The 24989-nt window shown below is 41.8% G+C and overlaps 1 protein-coding gene across 1 annotated transcript in view; it reads left to right on the top strand.

Annotated features, from left to right (window-relative positions):
• znf407 (zinc finger protein 407) overlaps window positions 1-24989 on the top strand; it is a 154730-nt gene that overhangs the window by 91326 nt on the left and 38415 nt on the right. The window contains exons 7-9 of the mRNA XM_085290913.1: window positions 8255-8338; window positions 10432-10552; window positions 17012-17190. Coding sequence (XP_085147039.1) covers window positions 8255-8338; window positions 10432-10552; window positions 17012-17190 — 384 coding nt within the window. The remainder of the gene's footprint in view (window positions 1-8254; window positions 8339-10431; window positions 10553-17011; window positions 17191-24989) is intronic.

Raw genomic sequence — 24989 nt, 5'->3', positions numbered from 1 at the left:
AAATGAAGTTTATGTGAACTGTGAAATTCTCACATTAATTATGAATCTTCACAGCTTTGTTTGGAATAAATATATGCAAGTTTTTGGCCGGTAATAGCCTCAGCTTGTCCATCTGTACTGATTTTCAACATCCAGGGAAAGTCGAGAACTAGTTCTTGGCGCTCTTGCAGACACTTGCTAGATGGTTAAACACACCTTCTGAACCCGATAGGACTGTCACTGTTATATGATATTGTATCGGCCAATTAATAGCCAAAGGGACGAGCAAAACAGCACGGGGATGTTTGAATTTTTGTGTTTGTTTTGTTTTGTGCCATCCTCCAGACTTGGATGCTCGAATGTTGTGGAAATTAAAGTAGTGTGTAGTTCTCAAATCCAACTGGTTGTCATGTGTATTTCCCCAAAAATCCATCTGGTCGCCAAGTGTGTCTTCCTCAAATCCAGCTGGTCAATGAGTGTGTGTTCATCAAGTCCATCTGATCGTCGAGAGTATTTTTGTTTTTTTTCCCTTGCTTTACACCAATCCTGTGTGTATGGGTTTTTTTCAGTGATGCAAAATGGACTACATTTATGTAGCACTTTTCTTGTCTTATTGACCGCTGAAAGCTCTTTACACCACAGGCTTTTTTTCTTCGATAATTGGATCAAACCCTGACCTTCCGATTAGTGGAAAACCTGCTTTACTGCCTGAGCTGCAGCTGCCTCAGAAAAATAAAAAGCAGGAAAAACCCACTTATGATTCTCTGTCCTTTCATATAGGTATCCAACCTTTGATCCAAAAAGCGAAGCATTAGGAATTAGAAGGTTCCCATTTCTTTAAAAATCTGTTATTTATCGACAGCTTTTGGATACAACACTGATTCAACTGGCAATTCAGAAGATCTTTTCTAACCTCACCTGGAAACTACTTTTTATAACTAACCAATAACCAATCAATAATCAGTAATTTAGCTGCTTTCTTATTCCACTACAAAGTGAATCGCTTGATTAGAAGCGATGAAACCAGCCAGTGAGTCTTTGCACTGAGATGAATGATTACTTTAATTGTGCATTTCCCCTCTGATTCCATCCTTCCATTTCATTTCTGTACATACAGTAAAGAATACTTTAGGACTGCTTTGAATTGTGTGGTTTTCTTCTTTAACTTGCTAAAAACTTTGGATGGACAGATGGTGCAGTGGGAGGATATTGTCTTGAATAAGAGCCCCTCGATAGGAGCCCAAGTCAGTTTCTTTGAAAGTGTCTTTATGCCGCAGCCCAGCAGTTTCCCCTCGGCCTCAGTAATGTCCCACACATGGCTCCTTGATGCCCTTTTAAGTCAATGACAGAAGCAGCAGCAGCCAGTGGCCTGACAGCCTGACTGAGTGCTTGCAGGAGAGCCCTCCATCCGTCACGGGTGCCTGCTGTGTGCGCGGGTTTCTATGTGTGTCAGTGCGAGGCTTGCTGAATGTTATTTTAAATGTGTTTTAACAGTGATGTAACGTCAAGGCGCCTCTGACATAATTAGATGTTTTATTTTCATTTGTTTCCAGCTCTCATCATTCCCCATCAAGTGGCTGGCGTCACGCTGTCACTTAGCTGTCATTTGAAGAGGTGTGGGATGGTATGCTGTGGTGTGTGTGTGTGTGTTTGTGTGAATTTGGTAGGGGGAAACACAGACTTGAGAGTGAGTTGAGCGATTGAGGGGGGGGGGTGATTGAATATAGGAACTTGAAAGATCACGGGTGACCAAAAAAGAAATATAAAAGTAGGAGAATTAAGATTGAACCTGAAACAATCTCATTTTAGTCAGCAGCAAGACCTGACTTGATTAGCGACGCCCCAAAAAAAGCTAACACAATTTGCTCTGCTGTGACCTCCGACACTCCTTTGCCAGTTATAATTGGTGCTGGGTTAGGGCGGCTAGCTACAGCTTTACAATCATTGCAATCACATTCCAGCAGCCAACCTGACACACTGAAATATTATCTGCATATGTGTGATCTGTTTAAAAGTTATAAATCGTCTCCTTCACAGGGCTAAGATGCAATACTAATAAAATAAGTAGGAGATTTAAAAGTTGAACTAATCTGCCCAGGGAACAGAGCAGTCAGTAATGGAGGGCGTGCGAGTTAGAGTACATGCATCTGGGTTATGTAGAGGCTCGCAGGACGATGACTAACTGCTGTGTTTGCACTGGAGCAGAGTGTAATGATACGTAGCTCATTAGTTGTAAAAGTGTAAAATTAAACGTCACAACGCGAGGAAAGAGAAACCAAAGCATCCCTACATCGAGAACGTCATCACAGTTACAAGTTCTGATTGACTAGGTTTATGTCAGGTGTGTTTGATTGGTTTATAACACTTAAAATAAGATTCCTAATTGCTCAAAACAGCAGTTAGAGCATCAAATTGGAACACTATGGGCAGGATGGGCATAGGCTGAGGAATCAAACGGCATGCAAAGACAAAAACATGTATATTCTTGAGTAATGCTGAAACCTTCCTCTGAAAAGATATAATTTGGCATAGCAGGACAAGTTTAGGATTAGCAATAGCATGTTTTCTTAAACACTGACCAGGACCAGAGAATTACCACTCTCCGAACTTCAGGGAACTCTTTTGAAAATGGATTTTCAATAATTCAGCACACCAAGAGTCACTCTGCGGCAGTCCTCATTTAGATATTACTCATTAAAGCAGCAGTAGTGACTACCTGTTGATAGTTATCTCTAATCAGTGTAAACAGTTACTATTTTTTACTGGATGTGAGACAGTTAGTGTTGTATATTTCCTTATTACACTTATAATACAAGAAACCAAAATTAGGTGACGGTACTTCTTTATTTGCTAGCTAGCTCCAACTGTTGAAATGTGCTAGCAACAGTTGTCACTTGTTGTTTCTTGGTTTGAAATGAGAATCCTGCTTTTATTTAACTTATTTTGGACTTCAATATTGCTTTGTGGTGATTTTTTTAACCACTTTTTTCAGAAGCTACAAAATATTTTATGCCCTATTTTATGAGTGTTAGCATTTCATGTGCCAATATAATGTTCAGTGGTACATAAAGGTACAATAGAGTGACATAAGATGAACAGCAGAGCATCTGTGACCGATCAAGTTTTCAGTTTAACATTTGATACATGGGGGAAAAAGTTGTTTCTTTGCATATCTTAAACTATAATAATATAGCATAGTTTATTAGTAGATGTATATTTCATTTTAACAATTGAAATCTGCTCGACATTTAGTAACTAAAGCTTAATTTCAGAGGTGGACACCCAATGACCACCTTTAGACACACCCCTGCATTCTGGAGGTATTAGGGACAGAGAGGGGGATGAGTTCTCTCAGCCTACAGCAAAGTTTACACTAAATATGACAAATTTTAACCCCAGAAAAACTTTTTCTCACACTCAGCCTGCGTTTACTGCCTTTGCCCACTGTGTCTGTCTCAGAGAGAAGTGGCTGGAGTTTCAACATAAACTTCATTGGTCGTCTCAGAGTCAGTCTAAATCTTACAATACTTGTTTTTCAGACACATGCTTCAAAATAGAAACATTCACACTCACCAGCTCTGCACCACCAGCTTCACCTTTCCTACTGTTTTCCCAACAGCTTCAGTAACCTCATATCCTTGATTTAATGTGAAAACATTCTACTGACTACAAGAAATAAATACTTATTAATGAGGGTTTGCTTTAACTACTTGCAAACTTGTAACTGTGATTGGCATGAAAGTCATCAATGGTTCTAATGAGTCAGTTGATGGGTACTTAACTCGCCTACGATATTTTTTTCCTTTTGTTCTTCTTACTCTTCCTTTCCCTCCTGTACATCATTTATCTGACTGCTTTCTTTTCTAAGATATCAGCCGTTAACATTTGCTTGATAGATAATAGTCATCCCATGGATACGAGAAAAGGGAAAGACTTGTTACTCATGGCCACTGATAATTGGTCATGAAAATGTGCATATTAATGATCCTGAAACTGACTTCATGGACCATTGTTAGTCAGTGGTGCTAATTTTGGCCGTTATTCAAATATATTGTTTATAAGGTTGGGGAAACCTGCAGTCAGGTGAGGTTTCTCCCACTGAAAACGCAACGTCTAGATGACCAAAATCAAGTTAGTGGGATCCCATGGATAGAGTTGCTGATTGTGACATGCTGAGCCCCGCTCCCTAAAAGGACAGCTTAAAAAAAGTTAAAATCTCTGCGCTCCTTCTCCTGCCTCTAATGGGATTCACTGTTGCTCTCTGATTTGTGTGTTTTTTATGTTAATCATTCTCTGCTCACAGACCAGTCCGAGGGAGGGGGGTAGAGGGCGTGGATGGGGGATCTAGTGGTCGACAGCCGCCAGGGTCATTTGTAACGGCTGATGAATGAGCGGCTCAAAAAAATAAATAAGTGGACTGAATCCGACCCACCCAGTTTTTCCCAGGCTCTTGGGCATTGTGGTGGTGGTGGTGGAGTGCATAGAGGAGGTCTGGACACAGCGACAGGGCCACAATTGATTTCCTCATTGCTTCAGTTTGTCGCTTAATCTGGCGATATGCTGATAAATCTTCACACTTTGTCAATTAATTTCCCTGAAAAATGAGACCCAAAATGGCGAGCACATCAATACAACAGCGGATTCCGTGTCAAAAATTAAGCGGTAAAATTAATTGCCCTCCCATCCGCTCCTGCTAAAACATAACTAATGAGGGAGGCAATTATAGCTGCATGCAGACTCCTCCGGGGTTATTTAAAACGCACACAGGCGCACACATATATATGTATCCGCACACACATGCAAAGAAGGGTTGTATATTTTGACTTCAAAGTTCTTTTATTGTCTCGCAATAAGGCGTATTTAATTCCAGTAAAGGGCGGAGAGTTGAGGTGTACCATGGGAACAAAGGAGACGAAGTGATAGCTATTTTCAAATAGCCCCCAAAAAAGTTTAAGGGCTCTGAGTGCAAATGTATTAGCGGGAGCTGTGTTTTTAGGACATTTTAGTGTGTGGATTTTGCGCACACTCAGTTGCATAGCTGTTCGTGATCTGTGACTTGAATTGCATTTGTTTGCAGCTTTGTATATCTGGCCTTCAGGACTGATGTATGAGGTCAGGGTTCACAGTCTCAAATGAATTCAGGCTAGATCCAAAGTTTAAATTGGTAAAGGATACAGATATGTTTTTAAGGTGAATTTTTTTTTGAAGTTATAAGAGTCATTAGTGTACCTATTAAAGGCAAAGGTTAACCCGAGTCATGCATGCTTGCAGTCAATTCAAGGTTACAAGGTGACTGAAAGGTCTATGTTGCTTTTAGCAGTCAGATGTACAATGTTGATAGCAACCTGTCACTTTTTTTTTTTTTTTAACTACCCCACCTCACCATCCCCACCCTGGTCCTGGGAGTGCTCCACCCCGCAGAACAACAGATGAAAAGCGCACATGTAATTTATCGCCAACGTTTCCTCCTCAAGAATAATTGTGGCGACCGCGGCTGGGCGTAGGGATCGATGGCTATAGATTTTTCTGTGGTGGGGTCTTGTAGCGTTGGGTGTAATGAGAGATGGAGAGGGCGGAGGAGGGGACCCGCGCTGTTATTCTGATGGGGAGAAACGGTCTGATCGAGATGCTTAGTAACTCATGTAGAGTTTAAAGACACGTGGAATATAGGTGTTATTTATTTATTGATTCATTATAGTCAAAGGCCTTGAAAACCCAGGTTTTCTGCAATCAGTAGGCTGCTAGATGGGGAAGAAAAAACCTTGTTTCACAATTACAGCTGTGGTTATGTTTCAAGAGTTCTGTGTGGGTCCTGTTTGTGGTGCTTGATACAGAATTTTTGTTGATTTTGTTTTTTTTGCATCAAAGCACACTGCACAGTCCAAGTGAAGGTTAATGCCTTCTTTTTTGACTCTGAAACTCATGCTAAAGCTACCAAAGCAAAGTAGTCTTGTTGCGTACGGTGTTTAATCATGATGAATCCATGTTATAGAGAACCACGATACTTTGATTCAGCTTGTCCTGCAAGCTTGCTCTGCAGATCTTATCGTTCTATAATGCGTTTGTAAATTCGAGGAATCTTTTCACCTGATACAAAGAGTTTTCTTTTTTGTGTAGCTACATTAAAAAAAAGCAGACTGGACATTCATTTATATGAAAACATTGCTCCTTTAAAGGCCATCCACACAGGGACTGAAAAGTGAACCTGTATGAATTGGTGAACAAATGCACCTTTTTAAGGCTGTTTTTCTCCCCTCTAAGTGGCACTGCATTAAAACTCTTCTCACAGTCGAGTGGCTTTAAATGGGTATAATAGAGGAAACTTGAGGCTGCTTTGTCTCTGCGGATTCAGTGAAAGCTGCTATCTGTGCAGGAGAGGAGCAGAGCACTACTGAGGCCCAGCTGGAAGAGTCACCCAAATGTGTTATCAGTATGTGGCGAGAGCTGGAGTTCAACATCAGCATTTAGCTGAATATTTAAGTGATGGAGAGCTCAGCTGCACGTACCGTGTGTGCTAAAATGGGCGACGCGGCGCCCACAGTGTTTTCATACATGTGCAGGTACACAACATGGACATATATCACACCGCATGCAGTTTGATTTGTGTGAGGATTTGCATACACATCTGTGTCCATTCTCTAGATGCGCGCATGCATTTCCCCGAGTGCATCTTATCACAAATGTTTCTGCCGTGTGTGTGTGTGTGTGTGTGCAGGAGTGTGTGACTGGCTGTGTGCAATGGCAGTCACAGAGAAAGAGAGAGAGAGGTAGACAGAGGGAGTGTGAGAGAGAAAAGACCATCATGCTGTTAATGACAGAGCCAGATGCAGAGAAGAGAAGAGGAGTGTAAAAAAGCTCTCTGTGCTCCCCATCTGGAAGGCATCGCCCCCAAATGAAGTTGTACAAAACCATCCCATTGATAATAAAGCTAATTTTTATGGCTCTGACAAGTATGTAATTATGTTCAGCGGTGCTTTTCAGATTTTATCACAGTCAATAAACCACACTGGCAATTTCCCGTCCCCCATTTGACATATTTACACGGATCCATCTGATTGGAGGAATTAGTTAGCTATGAGAGCTCTGATGGATATACACTAGTGATCTGTGACTTCTGCTTGGCTCATCTGTTAGCCAACTAGACCCTCTGCTCATCTGTTCAGTCTGTCTCTTCTTTTCTCGCCTTCTGCCTTTCTCCCACTTCACACATTTTCCCTGTCGAACCATTTTCTCTCCTCTTTGTCTTAACTCGAGCTCTCAGATTTTGCTCAGTGGCTCCTCGGCTACCATTTCCACCGAGAGTGGGATTGCTCATTCTTTCCCGCATCAAACTTTTCCACTCAGGGGATTTCATAAATCAAATTCAACAACCCTTCACTTAGTACCACCCTGTGATAATTGAGACTGCAAATTTACTGTTTAGCTAGATCGTTTTTTGAGTCGTGTTAATTCAGTATTAAAATTAAAAGCGATTAAAAGTATAATTAAAGGACAGATTAATTATGCTGATCTTGATTTGAGGCAGACAGAAGGAAAACACCTGAAACCTGGATCAGTTTAATCAACAGTGTAGATTAACATGCTCGAGTGAACGAAACCAGCTGTAAAACCAGTTGTTTTTTTCATTCTAAGTGACTTCACATTCCTAGCATATCAAAATAAGTTTAAAAAAATGGGCATTCACTTAAAGAATGATACAGAACAGACTAAATACAGATCGTAAAGGTTTGATGTCCTTCTGCATTTTCAGAAACTAAAAATAAGCAGTTTTTGTTGCTTTATGTCATTTTTCAAAGACATCTTTAATTACCCCCCCCCCCCCCCCCCCACACACACACACACACACACACACACACACACACACACACACACACACACACACACACAGAATACTATAGGGTGTTTCAGGTGTACTCTCAGGTCCATAGCTACCAGCAGATGCCTGCTTTTACAGATTTAGATGAGCTTTTAAGTGCTTTTTTTGCTGTATACATGTTATGTTCACTTAAGGTGGTATGGTAAACCTTGGCTTTGTTCTGAACCTCTTTAATTGCTTCAGCTTCAAATTTTTAATTGACTGAAATTAATCTTTAAACCATTTTTTAATCTCTTGAATGTGATTTGCGTTTGAATGAGAGCATTTCTGCAAAAACAAAAGCAAATTAAGCAAAATATTTTTCCCTGCGTATAATTCTGGTTTCTCATCCACTCTGTTTTTCACAACCGCTGATATCCCTAAAGCACTATGTTTCTCTCTCACTCTCTATCTCTGCAGGAGAAAAGTCTTATTTATGTGACCTGTGTGGTTTTGCGGGAGGCACCAGACATGCCCTCACCAAACACAGACGCCAACACACAGGTAAGCACCGACTCACACACCCTGAACTCATGTTGGAAACTTGTCTTGTCGCACAAACTGATTCCCACGTGTTCATGCCTTCACCATGTCAGAAGGTGTTTGACACCGAGATCCGAGCAGCTGTGTAGTTTAGGCAACCGTTTGCCCTCCCTCGGTCGCACACATACACTCACACACAGGCGCATCAGTGTGACATGCTGCTGTCAGTGATAGGCATGTGTACCAGTGTGGCTGACTGAATCTGAGATTTTTAATTTCAGTTATCATTTCACCATGTCATTCTGTCGCTTAGGGAAATTGCATTTTTCAGATAGGCTGTCAATAACGAGTGTTTTTTTGGGGGGAAATTGAGATAGTGAAACAAATACTGTTCTTAGCCGTTGTCTGGCAGGCGTCCAAGGATCAAGAATCCTGTTATAAATATTCATTTAGGTTTTCATTATTCATTTTGTTTGCTCCTCAGTTTTGCTGCCATTTTTTCCCCCTAAAACCGCCAATTTCTGTCCTCCTCTGCCACGTTGACACGTGTCAATTCCACTGATTTAGCCACATGTCCAAATCTGTGGCGATACAGGTTCACATGAAGGGACTGTCCTCAGTTTGACAGGTGCAGATTTTTAACGACCAGTGCTAATATGAATATTTCTGTGTTTGAAGTCTCCTCAAGCAGCTTTGTTCAGGTGTTTTGTGTTTTTTTCCAATTGGAAATTGAATGGCTAATCTTATTCTCAATATATAAATGTCACTGAAGCAGTACTAAAGAAACAGCGGATATAACAAAGTTCCTTTAAATGTCACGACAAAAAAAACAACAAAAATACACAACTGCCACAAATAAAATTAATTACAAGTAAAAAAACAAAAACCTGTTTTGTTTGTTTTTTATTCTTACACTCCAGACAAACATGATAACCCACATCATTAGAGATACCTGTCTTGTGTAGGTCCCACTGGTGCTGCCAGAACAGATATGACCAATCATAGCATGGACTGAACAAGTCCTCTGAGGGTATCAGGTACCAAGATGTTAGCAGCAGATCCTTTTACTCTTGTAGTTGTGAAGTGAGGTTGGTATCCTGCTAATAGGAGGGCTGTATGTTTGCATTGTTTAGGTAAGTGGAACAAAGTGACGTCCACTTAAATGAGGGGACCCAACGTTTCGTCCCACTTCTCCGTCAACTTGCCTTCTTAGCACAGTTCATGCAGGTTCTACCTCTTCCCTAGGTGAACAATAACCATCCAGGTGTCTCTGTTGTATAAATGTCTCATCAGACCAGGCCACCCTCATCCTTGTACCACATAGATACCCACTGTTTTCAGAGTTCTTTACAGGTTTTTGGCTGTGCAGCCCATATGCTATTTCTGTAGATTAATGGCCGTGCTTCAGTTACGGAAATTACAGTACAAACAGTAAAAAGCCTTATCTGGATTACCATCAAAATCTCACTCATTGTATTTTTTTGAAATCTATACATAAGTTTCCGGTCCTGTTGAGAGATGAACTGATTTGGTTGAAAACACAGCACTACAACCAACTGATACTTCCACTTCTTACAGAACACACATTTCAGCTGGATCTAAAATATGTGTTTAACTCTCACAGAAGAAGTTGAAATGTAAAGTATTTGTTTATACATAGTTTTACCATTAACCTTATATTGTATGCTTTTATACAAGTGACTTTTCTTTGAATCCCAGCCTTTATTGTTATTCAACTTTTACTTAAAAATATAAGAAAACTTTCTCCACTTACATCCTTAAATGGCTTTTCTTCAGCAGACGCAAACCCTGTCAGAGCTTTTCCCTTATATGTTTAACTGATTTAAAATTACAGCTTTCATACAACAGTTGACAAAACCGTGTGTTTAGTCTTTGTATAGTCGAGTTTAACACAGCGCCTCATTTTATATTTACTTATTAATTAAAGTTTTTTTGCAGCACCAGAGGGACCTACACCCATTGTCAGATAAATCCTGCTACCTGCTATCTCTCAATGTATGCATGTTTGTTTTAGCTCACATTAGTGGGTCACTACGGTCTCATCACTGCTGTCTTGTCTGTGTCTCTTATCTTTTCAATCCCTCCGCCCACAGGAGAGAGGCCCTTCAAATGTAAGCTCTGCAACTTCGCCTCCACCACGCAGTCCCACCTATCACGGCACAAACGTGTTCACACCGGGGAGAAACCGTACCGCTGCCCCTGGTGCGACTACAGGTACCGCCTCATTGACCTCCACACGGTTGGTGGCGCTGATGGCTGCCACCGTGGCACTGATGATCAGAGGGTTGATAGGTGGGGATAGGATGGGGATGTGGGGGGTGGGTTTGTAAGAGTGTGGTGTGTGTGTTGGTGAGATAGCAGGTGGCATTGTGGGGTAGTTTGGTGGGTTGGTGGAGAGGGTGGGGTGTTAATGCTAGAGGCTTTGAGTGTGTGTGTGTGTGTGTGTGTGTGGCGGGTGGGTGGGAGACGTTGAGGGCAGACAGGTCTAATCTCCACAGCACGGCTCCATCTCATCACTCTGCCATCATCAACAGGCCCAGCCAGATTTCCCCAACACACACACACTCTTACTCTCCCTCACACACACACACACACACACACACACACACACACACACACACACACACAATGTCACTGTCACTGGCAGGTCCCTGTCATTAAAACACCATCATACCGCATCAGTAATTACACAGGAAATTGTCGGTGAAATTGAAAAAGTTTTGGCTGGCGTTGCACATCTCCATCTCTCTCCATCTTTCTCTGTCTCTCTCTCCTCTCCTCCCCCCTTCTGTCTTTCTCTCACCCCGCGCTTCCTCGTCAGGATGTGGCAGAAGAGTGTGAAAGGGAATGATCTCAAACCCATCATTGGTTTTAGATGTACTCTTCATTCGTTTTTTCCCCTCTGTGACAAAGTCATTTCAGCTGCTTGCTACACCTGCTCCGCCGTAGTGAAGCACTTGACTCATTTCATCTGTCTTTTGTATTCAGTTCAACTTGGGGGAAAAAAAATGAAATGCTGAGAAGTAATAGCTGCAGTCAGGCTATTCTTCAGCAATTATCAAAGGATTTTATCTCCCGGTGTCCAAAGATATCACAGAACGTCTCTTTTGGTTATCGTGTAGGAAGCGACTAGCATAGGTCTTTTATTGTTTAATTTAAGTTTAACTAAGTTTCATTTCTGAGACGATAAATCCTGCTTATATTTGGTTATGCCCTGTATTTAATCTAATTTGTTAACACAACCAGTGACTGTATTGTCTTCCTGATTGGTTGGCTCAACTCTGTGTTTTACTACTACAGATTTTTTCCCAATATTTTGTCAGAGTGCAACACTGAGATTGATCTTTTCGTTGTTGTTGTTAGGTAGTTTCTAGCATTAAGTGTGATGTACCTCGTTCTTCTCCTGACTCTAAGTATCGTCACGAGGTGAAACATTTATTTTTGAGCAAAATGCGTGTGAAAGTTATCAGATTTCACTGTCTTTCATTTTAATGTTAGGAGCATTAAGTTTTGTTGCTTAAAATTCTGCACACTAAAGACACACGGCTCTATAAAAATACAAAGGTCCCTCTCGTCAGGTCAGTGGGTGTACGTGCAAAAGAGTCACATAAGGATCAGATTTTATAAGATCCTCAAGCCTACATTTTACTTTTGTTTAAATTTTAAACTCATATCAAACCGCTCCACTGATTGAACCTCACAGTGGGAAAGATACTGTATACAGACCTGTGATCCTTCACTGATACATAATGATTGTTACAGATAGCAGCAAATGAAACAGTAAATTAGAAGCCCAATTAACATTTTGGTGGCCTCCGAGGGTTTAGAGAGGTCCCGAAGGGAGGAAGAAAGGTGGGAGGAGGTGTAGGGACGTTGTGGAAAAGCCCTGCTGGGCTCGCTAATGTGAGGATGAGGAATTGAATGTGTGGGGCCCTAGACACCCGTGAGGGGTCCCATCTTTGCTTGGCTTTTATTGTCTGAATGCATTTTTAAAACCGTGACGTCTCTCGTGGCCTGACCGTGATAAGGAGCTGGTAGATGAGTTAGCCTGTTTGACCTTGTAATACAAGCCGGGCTTATGAAATATATAGGATGCAGCCATAGAGCAATATTGAGTATTGAAGCATTAATGAAGCAGCTAGGTGACTGACAGTTCTTGCCCAAAGAAAATGTATCTGTTTTATAGATGTAGCATGTTAAATGGCAGCTATGTTTCTCACTTAATGCAGTATTATCCCCATCAAGGCTGCTTCTCAAATGCATGTAAATGAGCAGGGAGTAAATGATCTATCAAATGCCACTCATCTACCATTCAGACAGAGATAGATAATAGAGGGGGGATAATTATAGATGGGAAATAGTGGTAAAAATATTCTAATGATATTGCACCGTGAGTCCTGGGCTGTCAATTAATGATGTCTATTTGACTACTCTGCAGCTGTTTATGCAAGCTGCGAAACTTCTTTACTATAATTTTTAAGAAATCGTTTTTATTGCTCACAAAGAGGAGGATTTTTTTTCCCACTCTCTTTTTTTCTCATTAAAGTCACAGTGGCATCTAAAACGGCCTAATTGATATGTAGCCTCTGAATCCTGCACGTCGCCGTGACTGTGGGGCTGGTTTTGTTTATTGAATGCCGCACCATTCATGTTTCAATCTACCTGTTAAAGCAGTGTTTCCAATTCAAGGCGACGGCGGCTTTGAGGACGACACGCTCGCTGTCAGTGGCAGGAAGGTTTGCGACCTTGTAAAAGTGAAGTGAGAGACGAAGGAGGAGGGAGAGGCATTAATGATGATAACTGGGCCTCCCTGGCAGAATAAGAATCCAAATAGCACCAGTGATCCAAATACAGACCCTGCACCCCCCACAACTCTTAACGCACACAAAGAAGCGCATTTAAATCTCCTCTAACGAAGCGCCTCTCAATTACACCTCTCCCATTACCATACAGTCTTTGGGAGGAGGAATATGGAAATGGCTTAAATAAAGGGGGGAGAGAGAGAGGGGAGAAGCAGAAAGTGGCAGAGAAGGGGTGATGTAGCCGATGAGCATCAGTATGGCTGATTCCCATGGTGAGTGCATGGGTGGGGGAGGAAGTTGAAACAGCGTTGGACTAATTAATACAGTGTATAGTAGGAGGGCTGGTGTGGGCTTTCACTAACTGTGACACCTGCTGACTCCTAAACGCACGTTGTGTTGTTTTAATATGACAATTACGCCATTACCATATCTGAGAGATAGCATGGCCCCCCTAGGAATCCACCCGCGCTCTCTTTAGAACCTTTTAGCTCCGCTTCAAATTTTATCTATTTATGCTCCCGCTTTCGAATAAGAAATCAGCTCACTTTTGGTATTAAATGCATTTTTTAACAGCATCATTTGTGTTAATTTAGGAGCATGAGACAGTTTAAAGTTCTTTTTTTTTGTCCGTATGCCAATGAAAAGTCAACAGATGGCTGTGATTTGCCTGTGAATCTGTTATTGTTTTGCTTATGAGGCTGATAAGAAAGTAATCACAGCAATTTTTGACAGTTTTTTGGATAAAATATGAAAATGACAACTAAGGTCAGTTCCTGTAGACACTTTATAAAGCACATGCTGCTAGTACGTGGTTGGACACCCTTTTGCCTGCAGAAGTACCCCAATTCTTTATGGTACAGATTCAACAAGGTGCTGGAAGCATTCCTCAGAGATTTTGGTCCATATTAACATGACAGCGTCACACGGTTGCTGCAGATTTGTCAGCCTTAAGCCTATTATGTTAGTCTCCTGTTCCACCACAGCCAAGGTGCTCCATTGGATTGAGATCTGATGACTGTGGAGTCCATTTGAGTGCAGTGAACTTACTGCCATGTTAAAGAAACTAGTGTGATATTAAGTGAGCTCTGTTACATGGTGCATTTTCCCATTGGAAGCAGCCATCACATCATGCGTTCAATGTGGTCATAAAGGGATGGACATGGTCAGCAACAATACTCAGGTGGGCTGTGGTGTTTTAAGAAAATGTCCCTCACATTATTGCACTGCCACCGGCAGCGTGTACCATTGAAGATCAAAAAATGGATCCAGGTTTTCATGATGTTTACACCAAATTCTGAACCTACCATGAAAATGTTGCCTCAGCTTCCTGTTCTTAGCTGACAGGTCTAGTGTGGTTTTCTGCTGCTTTAGTCCTTCTGCTTCAAGGTTTAACATGTTGGGCATTCAAAAAAGCGATCTGTATGCCTTAGTTGTAATTAGAGGCTGAGTTACGTTCGCCTTCCTTTCAGCGTGGCTGTTCTATTCCAACTGCTGGCATCACCCAGTCATTTTCACCCAGAGATCTGGTGCTTAATAGATATTTTCTTTTTTTTGGACCATTCTCTGTAAACCCTAGAGATGGCTGTGTGGGAAAATCCCAGAAGATCAGCAGTCTGTGAAATACTCACACCAAACAGCGTTTTTGTCTGAAAACGCTCCGCGTCCACACTAGCGTTTTCAGACGTTTTCACAGAGTTGTGCGTCCACATTGAAACGGACGAAAACGCTTACGCTCCAGTATTGCGCATGCGTGAAATGCAAGAAGATTCAGCCTGCCTCATTTCTGTCTGCCGCTTATTTACTTTCCAGCTCGTTGAAACGTCGCGGTAAAATGACGAGGAAAAGCACAGAGTTTTTATAAATGGACTAACAATGAGGTGGAGTTGTTGCTGCGAGTAATACAAAAGTACAAAGTTGCAAAAGCAAGTGAGAATTAAAGACTTCGAAGGAAAGCTATCTGAAGCATGTACAAACTGATATTAATCTTTAATATGGCTGTCAAATTAAGAGCAAACAAAACAACTGCTGTATAAACCCTCCGCTGTCTTTGTTTAATTGGTCACATGACTGCATCACATGACTAACATGCGTCATCGTTTTCGAAAGTCTCCGTTTTTGCTGTCCACACCGCGACGCATAAGCACCGTCTTCAAATGTATGCATTCTTGAGAGCGTTTTCAAAACGCTGCGTTTTCATTCAGGGAAAACGGTGTCTCAGTGTGGACCGGAGGCCAAAACGGAGAGAAAACGATGCGTTTTCAAACAAAACACATTAGTGTGGACGTAGCCAAAGGCACTTAAATCACCTTTGTTCTTCATTCCGATGCTCAGTTTGAATTTCGCAGGTTGTCTCGACCATATCTAAGTGCCTTGTGATTGGCTAATTAGATATTTGCTTTGGCGAGCAGTTGACCGCGTGGAGGTAATAAAGTGGCTCCTGAGTGCTCGTCTGTAAAGTGTTCTGCAATCCACTGGCCAAACAGACATTTCTTTATTTGTTAGTGCTCTGGGTCAACGCTCTCAAAATGTGTTTCATTCATTCTTTTGTTGAGACTGCGTCCAAAACATGGTCTTGAGCCTCATGAAGAGCCCTCATTGTTCACTGCTGGCTGGTCCTTATGTGTTTTGTACAGCATAAACAGACACCAGTGAGGGCCCGCTCTGTATTTTTAATTTTTTTTTCTAGGCCGCAGTGGAGCCAGGCTGGACTATGGCCCCCATGATGGAGAGAGGTGTCTCTGGAAAAGTGAAAACAAATTCTCTCCTTGGCTGGTGTGAGCTATGGTACTGTGAGGCTTTATTGTCCCAGCCAAGGTGATAAGGGAGAGTAATTGCGTATTATACTGTCCGAGAATGTCAGGTCCAAACTGAGCACGAGTGCCCCATCCATCAACACATGATTGTGTGCGAAAGTGTGCTCTACACCGCACATGCTTGCTTGCATGATGCATTAAATGCACGAGCGTTTGTGTGTGTTTACGGATTCATGTCTGTATATTCGAACTTGTGTAGCAGTGTCAGAGATTTATTGTTTTATTTTGGCTCAAACTGGCCTTTCTATATGTCTGTATTCCATATGTATGTATGTGCATGTTTGTCTTAATCATTCAGAGCTTCACTTATGTGTGTGAGTGTGTTTGTGTGTGTCTATGGGCAGGTTTAGATAGAGCCTGGGAGCAGGTCAGGCAGCGTCATTAATCAGCAGAGGTTTGTGTGTTACTCTCTGGGCTGACATAGTTACATCGTATACCCTGCAGTAGCTCCCTGCCCTATCTGACTGGCCCAGAGACCCACAAACTCAGGCACACACAGCATACAACACTAATCCTATATAGCTTTCATACAGCTGCAAATGATACATACTGAATAACAGATGCCTTCAGACATATCTTTGTAATGCAGTCAATGGGCCTCTAGATGCACAGTGGTCTCGTAGCAGGCGCTGTCCCCAGCACCATTACACAAACAGCTGAAAAACTATAAGAAAAGAAAGTAGCAGAGCAAAATATAAAGGCGTGAAAGAATATCAAACATATCTACAAAATGTAAATATTGTTTCTGTAACAAGTGTGTTTGCTGTCCATGAAAGAGTCTTTAGTCATGTGCTGCTTGTAGTCCAAACATGGCTCCTCTCTCCCAGCTTGATTTTTTTTTATTGCGTGTTACTGTGTGAAGTGTGCCCATGTGTGTCTGTGTGTCATTACATCATTACAGATAAAGAAAATGTTAGTACAGCAAACCTTTTTTGGGAATGTTGCCAAGTGTTGATCTTGTGTTTTCTCCTTCATGACTCTCATCTTTAATTCCAACGTTTGTTTTTGTTAATTCCAAAATGGAATTAAGCCTTTTTATCTTTGTTTGTTTCACTTAGATCCAACTGTGCAGAGAATATCCGAAAGCACATACTCCATACGGGAAAACACGAGGGCGTGAAGATGTACAACTGCCCCAAATGTGACTATGCCACCAACTCTCCGATGGAGTTCCGCAACCACCTGAAGGACAATCACCCTGATATTGAGAACCCAGACCTCGCCTACCTGCACGCAGGTAATGTGCTGCTAAAAGAAATAGAAAGTGTTACATAGATGTCTCCATATCATCAAGGATTCTTCTGCGTGGCGAAGCAGAATTCACTAATGCACCATGGCAGCTAGCCTGACATCCGTCTGTACCCCCTACTTTGGTCCGTAGTGCCCCCTTCACAGCATCTGAAATGTCCGTGCCCCGTAAACAAAAACACAAAAAGAAGGACTTCTAAGAACATACTGTCCCTACATTTAAAAACAACAGTGCCTTTTTTCTTTCTTTGGTGATGTGCAGCTCCACTTGCTTACCTGAAAGTTAAAGGATGTTTTTTTGTTATTTTGTATGTATTAAGTATTAATCCATTCCAATTAATCTATAAAGCTCTTTTTAAAAACACAAGTTTAACAAAGTGCTATACAAAGTACCAAAACAGAAAACAATAATAGAATAGAAGGTAAGAAAACACAGTTTTAACTCATTCTGAGTTAAAAGTCAAGAAATAAAAATTCATTTTAAGACTTTAAAAACAGGCAATGTGGGGGCATCCAAACATGGGCAGAGAGGTCATGGGGCTACCATTAAGCATGTGGATGCATTTGTAGAACACGGAGCTTAAGCATGTGATACACAAGTCAGAAAATAGGTTAAAAATAAAAAGATGCCACAGCATTATGTTTTATGGAAATTTAATTCATTTTCTCTGGTTTTAACCCATGATAAAAATCACAGGTCATCTTATTATTCTTGTGCCATTATTTCACCCTATTTGTCTTTTGAATCCATATCTACGAATCCTTCTAACCAGCTCCTGGATGGAAACAAAGAGATACATTACAAATGAAAGGAAAAACCAGCAGAGGGTCTTAGTGCCACCGAAACACCTTCAGTGTGACTTGACAGTGATTCACCATGTCTTTGGAATAAGGGTCGAAAACCAGTTTTCAATTAAATTCAGTTTTTTCATATAGCACCAAATCACAACAGTCATCTCAAGCTGCTTTATATTGTAAGTTAAAGACCCTACAGGAATACAGAGAAAACCCCAACAATCAAACGACTCCCGATAAGCAAACACGTGGTAACAGTGGGAAGGAAAAACTGCCTTTTAACAGGAAGAAAGGTCTGGCACAACCAGCTTCGGGAGTGACAGCTATCTTTTTCCAAAAGATGTTTTATCATTCGGTGTTATGACGATGATGAAGAGAATTTCAAAACTCTTTTATAGGCATTCGACTGTTGAGTTCAATCACTGCAAAGGCCATAGCACATGATTCACATCATGAATTATGTGCTTCCTAACATGCCTTTCTGTTCTTCTGCTTTCCATGTTAATGTGCACTCACTCACACACACACACACAATCACACACAAACACACAAATTTGTAAATGAAATGTGAAGTCATTCTGCTGAATTAAACCACCTAGTTTCCTCTATAGCACCTGTCTATGCTCTTTTATTTCATGGAGGTCTGATCTTCCAGCCTCTTTGAGTGCTTTTTTTGTCAGTGGATCGAGTCTTCTTATTCAGTGCTGATGGAGGGCACCCAGCCACAAAAAGGCAGCGCTCAAAGATTGCTGCTGTAGCCATCCCTGCCAATCACTCAGGCCATAGTGACAGATGAAATCTTGTTCCTCCTCTATTGGTTCCTTTGTATCCCAGTGTTCTTTCTTTTGTCCTTGAACGCCACCAAATCCAATCGGCAGAGTGCTTGTCCTTCAGAGGAGCAGAGAAGACAGCCTTTATCCTGTTATCCCTCTGACCTTACATAAAGGCACTAGAGTTGGAGGAGAGCACCATGGGAGAAAAGGCCAGTCAGGGACATGCTGGCTTTCTGGCGACGCCGTGGTGTATTTCCTAGTGAATTTGAGTGGATTTGGATGGTGTCCTTGAAAAGTTTGTAGTTATGAATTTCTGAAACAGGCTTATTCTTCCCATGATTTCCGTTTGTCAAATTTAAGGACAAACTTCTGTCTTTGATTCTCTTTTTCTTCCACCTCCTAACCTCCCTATTCAACCTTTTACCTTCAGCTGCTTTTAAACACGCCTCCCTCAATATGCTCTGTACCCTCTCACCTTTAACCAAAGCATGCCTTTATGTCTCTTCTTACCCTTTCACCCCAGAATCCCCTCACCTCTGTTTGTCCTCATGCATGGCTGACCTTTGGTGGAGAAGACTTTTTCACAGTTTAATTTTATGTCCTTGTCTCTCTTCAAATGACCTGGTGAGCCATATGAGAACACAACGTTTATGCCAAGTAAAGGACATTTCTCTCTATGTGTCCAAGCCGGTGCTATAGCAGGCTTCATCCAGTGTGGGTTTCGGATTTCAGAGTTGCCGGAGGTCAGATCTTGTCTGGAATGTGCGTCGCCTTTCAGTCATCTGGAGGGAACACATCCTCCTCTTTCAGTCAAGTTAAGCAGCATATTTTCAAGATGTCATCGTTACACTCTCATTCATATTCAGCTCACGGCACACCACAGATGTGAACCAAAGAATGACAGAAAAATATTTAAAAATGCATCTGATGGTGTTTCGTACCCCAGAAAAAAAAGTCTTCCATTGCAAAGTTTTTTGAAGGAAACTTCCAATCCCACTCTGCCATCATAAATCTATTACCGTTTTATGAAACATGGCCCTCTGATAGAGACGCATAAATACGGCATTGTAGGAGTTCGGGAAAATCAACAACTCTTTACCTGACCAAAGCCCTCAGACTATAGAGGGATTTGAAAGGGCACTGAAAGCACACTTGTGATCTCTCAGTCTTTCAAAAGAGGGGAAAAGGAGGTGGTAGCAGAAGGAGCAATTCTTCATCTAAGTAGACAGAACGAGACCAAAAGAAAGAGACAGGGAAGAAAAGATTAAGAAGGTAGATGTTGAATTAACCTGCTTGTGATTGCTCTCTGTCAGAGTGGCACCAGGGCCAGCAGCGAGAGGCAAATCGTCTGTGATGGCCCTTCCTGCTGTTCTCTCTTTGAAAGACACAGATCAAACGCACCCTAGTCACGGGCCCTTGTAGCCCCTCGCGCCGGATTGATTGACACCCGAACGTCTCCTCCGCTGCTCTCTTTCCATATCACTCTCTCTTTCTCCTCCCCCCCCTTCTTTATTCAGCGTCGCACTTCGAATTAGAGCCCTTCTCGAGGATGAAAGCAGAGGTCCTTTGCAAACCAAGGAAGAGAGGGAATTATACCCAGCTAGTGATGGAGGGGAATGATGATTAGAATTTGAGGGGAAGAAAGAAGGAAGGAAGAAAGGAAGGTTAGATGTGCGATGTGCAAATGTTGCTGATAGGACACATTTTAATAAAACTGTAATGACAATTGTCTTCCTTGCGTGATATGCGCAGAGATATGCCAGAAAGAAGTGGCGACGCCTGTGTGATCTAAGCGTAGATAGCAGCGGAGCAGAACTGGAGCTACAGGTACTGGAGCTACAAGAGTGCTGCGACTTTGCTAAATCACCCCTTGACTAGAACTTTCTTTTAGTTAAAATTCAGCAAGTATGGCATGTCTGCTTCAGCTTTGGGAGATGGTATATTCTCTTTTTTTTTTTTTGCTATTTCCCTCCAGCGAGGTCAGCTGTGTTTGCCGGGCATTGGCTTTGTTAAAACAGCCTCATGTCTAGTCCAGCACCGAAAATCCACATTTAACACGCACACATGCACGCACAGGTGAGATGTCGCCATTAGCTTTGTCAGAGCGTCTTCATCCCACTATTTTTAATTGTGAAATATTTTCCTAATTTTCAACCAAGGTTGTAATTGCACATCCTGTGGGCATAGAGATCAAATGCTTTGTAATTAGCTAACAGCGACTGAGGATCTGCTGCTCAGTGCCTAAAAAGACAAAATAAATAAATAAACTTCTTCAAGGCATTGTTGCTGCTTTATGCAGATTCTATTTTCCTTAATAATGCATGATGGATGGCTACTGTAGAGGGCTAGAGGAGGCCTGGCCTTGTAAGTGATGATCTTAATACACAGTTATAACCACAGGCAAATTCATTTGTTTGCATATATTTTTCCTTATTAAACAAATCTGTAAACAAATATGGGTTTCGATGGCTTTTACTTAAGTTATGCATCCGTGCTCCTCCCTGGCTACCCTTCCTCGCTTTCACCTTCTGTTCCTCGTGTAATGAAACATTACTCTCGTGAGTTTCTACTTGCCTATTGTGTTACCGCGGCGTGTTGGATTGTGGAGGACAGGTGTGTATGTCATGCAAATGTGTCCTGGTATCCCAGCGCATATGACATTGTGTCGACGTTGTGAGAGAAGCCACAGACACCGGTGATAAAATCAACATCTGTTTCTAATAACCGTGTGTTATATGTGACACTTTTCTATGTGGAATAGGATATGTGTCGGCGATGGAGGGGGGAGACAAAAACACGCAGTCCGTCACTGTTTTTTTATTTTTTTTATTTAAACACCAATAGGACATCAAGTCTTCATTGTTCGTGATAAACTCGTGTCTTTGTGTCACCGTCCTTATGTTGCATTCATTTGATAGACGTTAATGAAAAAAGTGACTCTTTTCAGCACTGTGGAAAATTAAGAAAAAAGGGAAAGACTAAATGTGCTGATGCTGTCTCAGGGGTGATTTAGTTATATTGAGATAATGCTTAAAAAAAAAACTTAACAATGAGGGATTTGAAGATTTAATTGGTAACAAGAAAAGTATAAAAATCATTTCACCAAAGAAGGAAAGAGAAAAACTGGATCGAAATAGGTTGGAATTTTTGACTTATAATCTAGTAAAAATACACCATAAGCAATATTTCTGCCGTCCATATGTGGCTTTATGAGTGAATATGGATTGTACGTACAGTATCTCAGTTTTTATAACACTCCCACTTAGTTACATTAACAAATCTAATTAAGGAATATTCTTCATTTATAATTTGAAACTGTCTTGACAAGAAGAGACGAGATCTCGTATCTCACTGGGTACTTTCTGGCAAAATAAAGGGTTAAATAAATATTAATTCAATTCGAGCCTTAAATACCACACTTTAAAGCAGCCGATCGATGTTTAATAGATTCTTCTTTGCATCCACACACCCGTTATGCTGTCTTCTTTGAGATATTATAACTGAAAAGCAGCTGCTCACTGCCAGTGCCCCAGGAGACAAGCAGCAACTGATGTGGGGGTTAGCAAAGCACAACCATCAGTTGCATGAATCTCAGAAAACCAATACAGGGCCGGTCTGGGCCGAGCAAGCAGCAATTCCTGCATAATGACCTGCTCCAATGAGCGTGAAAACTTCCCCAACCGGCTGCATTTATCACACATAAGCTACAACAAACGGCCTTTTGTTTCATCCACTTCTTCCATTCCCTTCCTCTTGGTGCCAATCTCAGAGCCTCCTCTCTGCCATTTAGTGGCCGTTTAGAGTTTTTACTGACAAGTTCCATACACTTGGTTTGGGCACACAGAAGCAGGAGGTTTCTGACTGCCACACGCGTGACATTATTTCTGCATTTTCTATTTGTTTTGGCCGTGGCAGTCGTGATTTTTTTCACTCGGGTAAATCCTGACTAGGAGTGTTGTCATCGACCTCTGTATGAGCCCGTGGATAGGTTTGAAGCAGATTGATGACACACGATATAGTAGACTCCCCGGTGTTGCAGCACCACAGTTAGTGTAGGTGAGTGCTTATGTTGCACTGTTCTAAAATGTTGCAGATGGCGTATGTAGGACACTTGCACAGTGTGATAGCAAGACAGAGGAGTGAAAACTGTAAGGATCTGCACAGGTTTCTAGAAAACAAAAGCGTTATTTTCATCATGGTCTTTGGAGGTTATTACCAGACCACTGATTGTGTTCAGTGATGCTGAGCTTGATTCAGTAGTTAATAAGATTTTTGTCTTTAAGATTATGGCAATATTTCATGGAAAACACCAGTTTTGTTTCGATGCACCAGTCCTGTTGCAAACTCCTGCTGTTCAAATACCCTAATTGCGGTGTGCCTGTGCACAGAACTATTTAAATAGTTTTCATTTTAATCAGGAAATTAGCTGAAAAGTATCTGCTGTTTGTTTGTTTTTGCAAAAAGACTTTGAGTGTGCTTTTATACAAGTGCTAGATTTTGGCAGGAAGGCAAATAGACACACACAGACACCCCGCGTGAGTGACATGAGGCAGGGATGCTCCGAGGCAGGCCTGCTCCTCAAGTATGGGACAGTGAATATGGGACCAGACAGGCCGCCGGCTCCTATAAAACCTCATCCATAATTCAGTCTTCCTTCTCCTTCAATTCAGACACACTGTACACACATCCAGCTGCTGCTAGTAGCTAACCTGCCTGAGATGAGGTACAATGGGGGAAAAAAGTAGTAGTTATTGGCGAGAAAGACAAATTAAAAAAAAAAATAGTTAAAAGGAAAAGAAAGGAAGGAAGGAAGGAAGGAAGGAAGGAACTGTTAAGAGAGCGTGTTGAAAGATAAAGCCAGACTCCTGATTTTTACTTTCAGTCCTGCTTTGCCCCATCTTGACCTTTACTGAATCAACACCGCTCCACAGTACCATAACATGTTTTCCCTCATCTGCAACCTCATTGGCTGAAGTGCACTTCTGAGATCCCCACCGTGACCTTTGCCCTCTCTGCTGCACCAAGGACCCTTGTCTTCCTCCTTCGCCCCTCTGTCCTCCTTGTGTCGTCTGTTTGGTGGCTCTCCAAACGTCTCAGCATCTCTAATTACCAACAGGCTCAACTTTCCCAACTAAACAACCAATTATCAGCACTTTAGCCCAGCCCAGTCCCATGTTTCCTGATACAGTGGCCTATTAGGGCCCCTTATTTCTACCCCAGCATAATTGAATCCCCTGGCTTCTCATCAGTGGGCTAATTTAAGCCAATGTGCAGAGTTGGTAATCAGAGGGGCTGCCTATTAGACTATCAGACCCCAATTAAGTGGCCTCTTATTTCCAGCATAACAAGCCACTATCTGTACTGCTGTTATTGCATTTCCTTTTTTAGTGCTCAGTTTTGTTTGTGTAAATCTGTGGTCTGTTTAGAGAAGAAAAAAAAACAAAGAGCAAAACAGGGGAATAAAGAGTTTCTGTGTGAAGTTGGCACTAATGCAGGTGGTCTTTTAAAGGATGACTTTTAGGACTAATTCACTGCTTTGGTTGTGCCATGTGGTGAGGATGAAGTCACCAGAGCCCCGTCATCATTTATACTGTCACTTCAGGCTCACCACAGTGACTGCAGTCTTCTCTTGAATGATATGTGTCACCAGGAATAGAAGAGGCTGAAATGCGAAGTGATTTTTCAGCGTTTTCCCTAAAAAGTCTCCACTGTTTAAGCTGTTGCAGCACGTATCTTTGTATGTACTGCTGATATATCATTGAAATGGTAGTTAAGACAGACGGACATGCATTTGTCTCGTAAAACCGGCTGCACCACACAAACCAGGTCCAAAAATCCAGAGGTGTGCAGCACGCTGAAACAACACCAAAGAGCAGCCTGCAGTTGTGACATCACTGTGGGCATGCATGGTTAGGCGTTTGGATGGCAGTCTAGAGAGCAAGTATCTGCCTGATTTCTTCAGTGTGATTGTTGTAGCTTTATGGTTGTATACTACTATTCGGAATATCCAGCATTTCATGTTTTTCACTGGTCCTACACTGAACCTATGGACGGCTTTGCTGACCAGCTTTGTCTACATGTTGTGACTGTGTTCTGTCACCAGGGGCAGTGTAGGGTGCTGTTGGCTTTTGTTGTTGTTCTTTTGAAGGACTGCACACAAGCCCATTTGTGTAGGTTGCCTATCCCTTTTGTAGGCGCTGCATAGGTAAATACCTATGCA

This window comes from Mchenga conophoros, linkage group LG11 (assembly GCF_057382185.1).
Source record: "Mchenga conophoros isolate Kocher_MC1m ecotype Shallow Benthic linkage group LG11, M_conophoros_male_GT1.1, whole genome shotgun sequence".
In the NCBI taxonomy this organism is placed as follows: Eukaryota; Metazoa; Chordata; class Actinopteri; order Cichliformes; family Cichlidae; genus Mchenga; species Mchenga conophoros.
The sequence above is the reverse complement of the archived record's forward strand: the minus strand, read 5'-3'. Positions and strand labels throughout refer to the sequence as shown.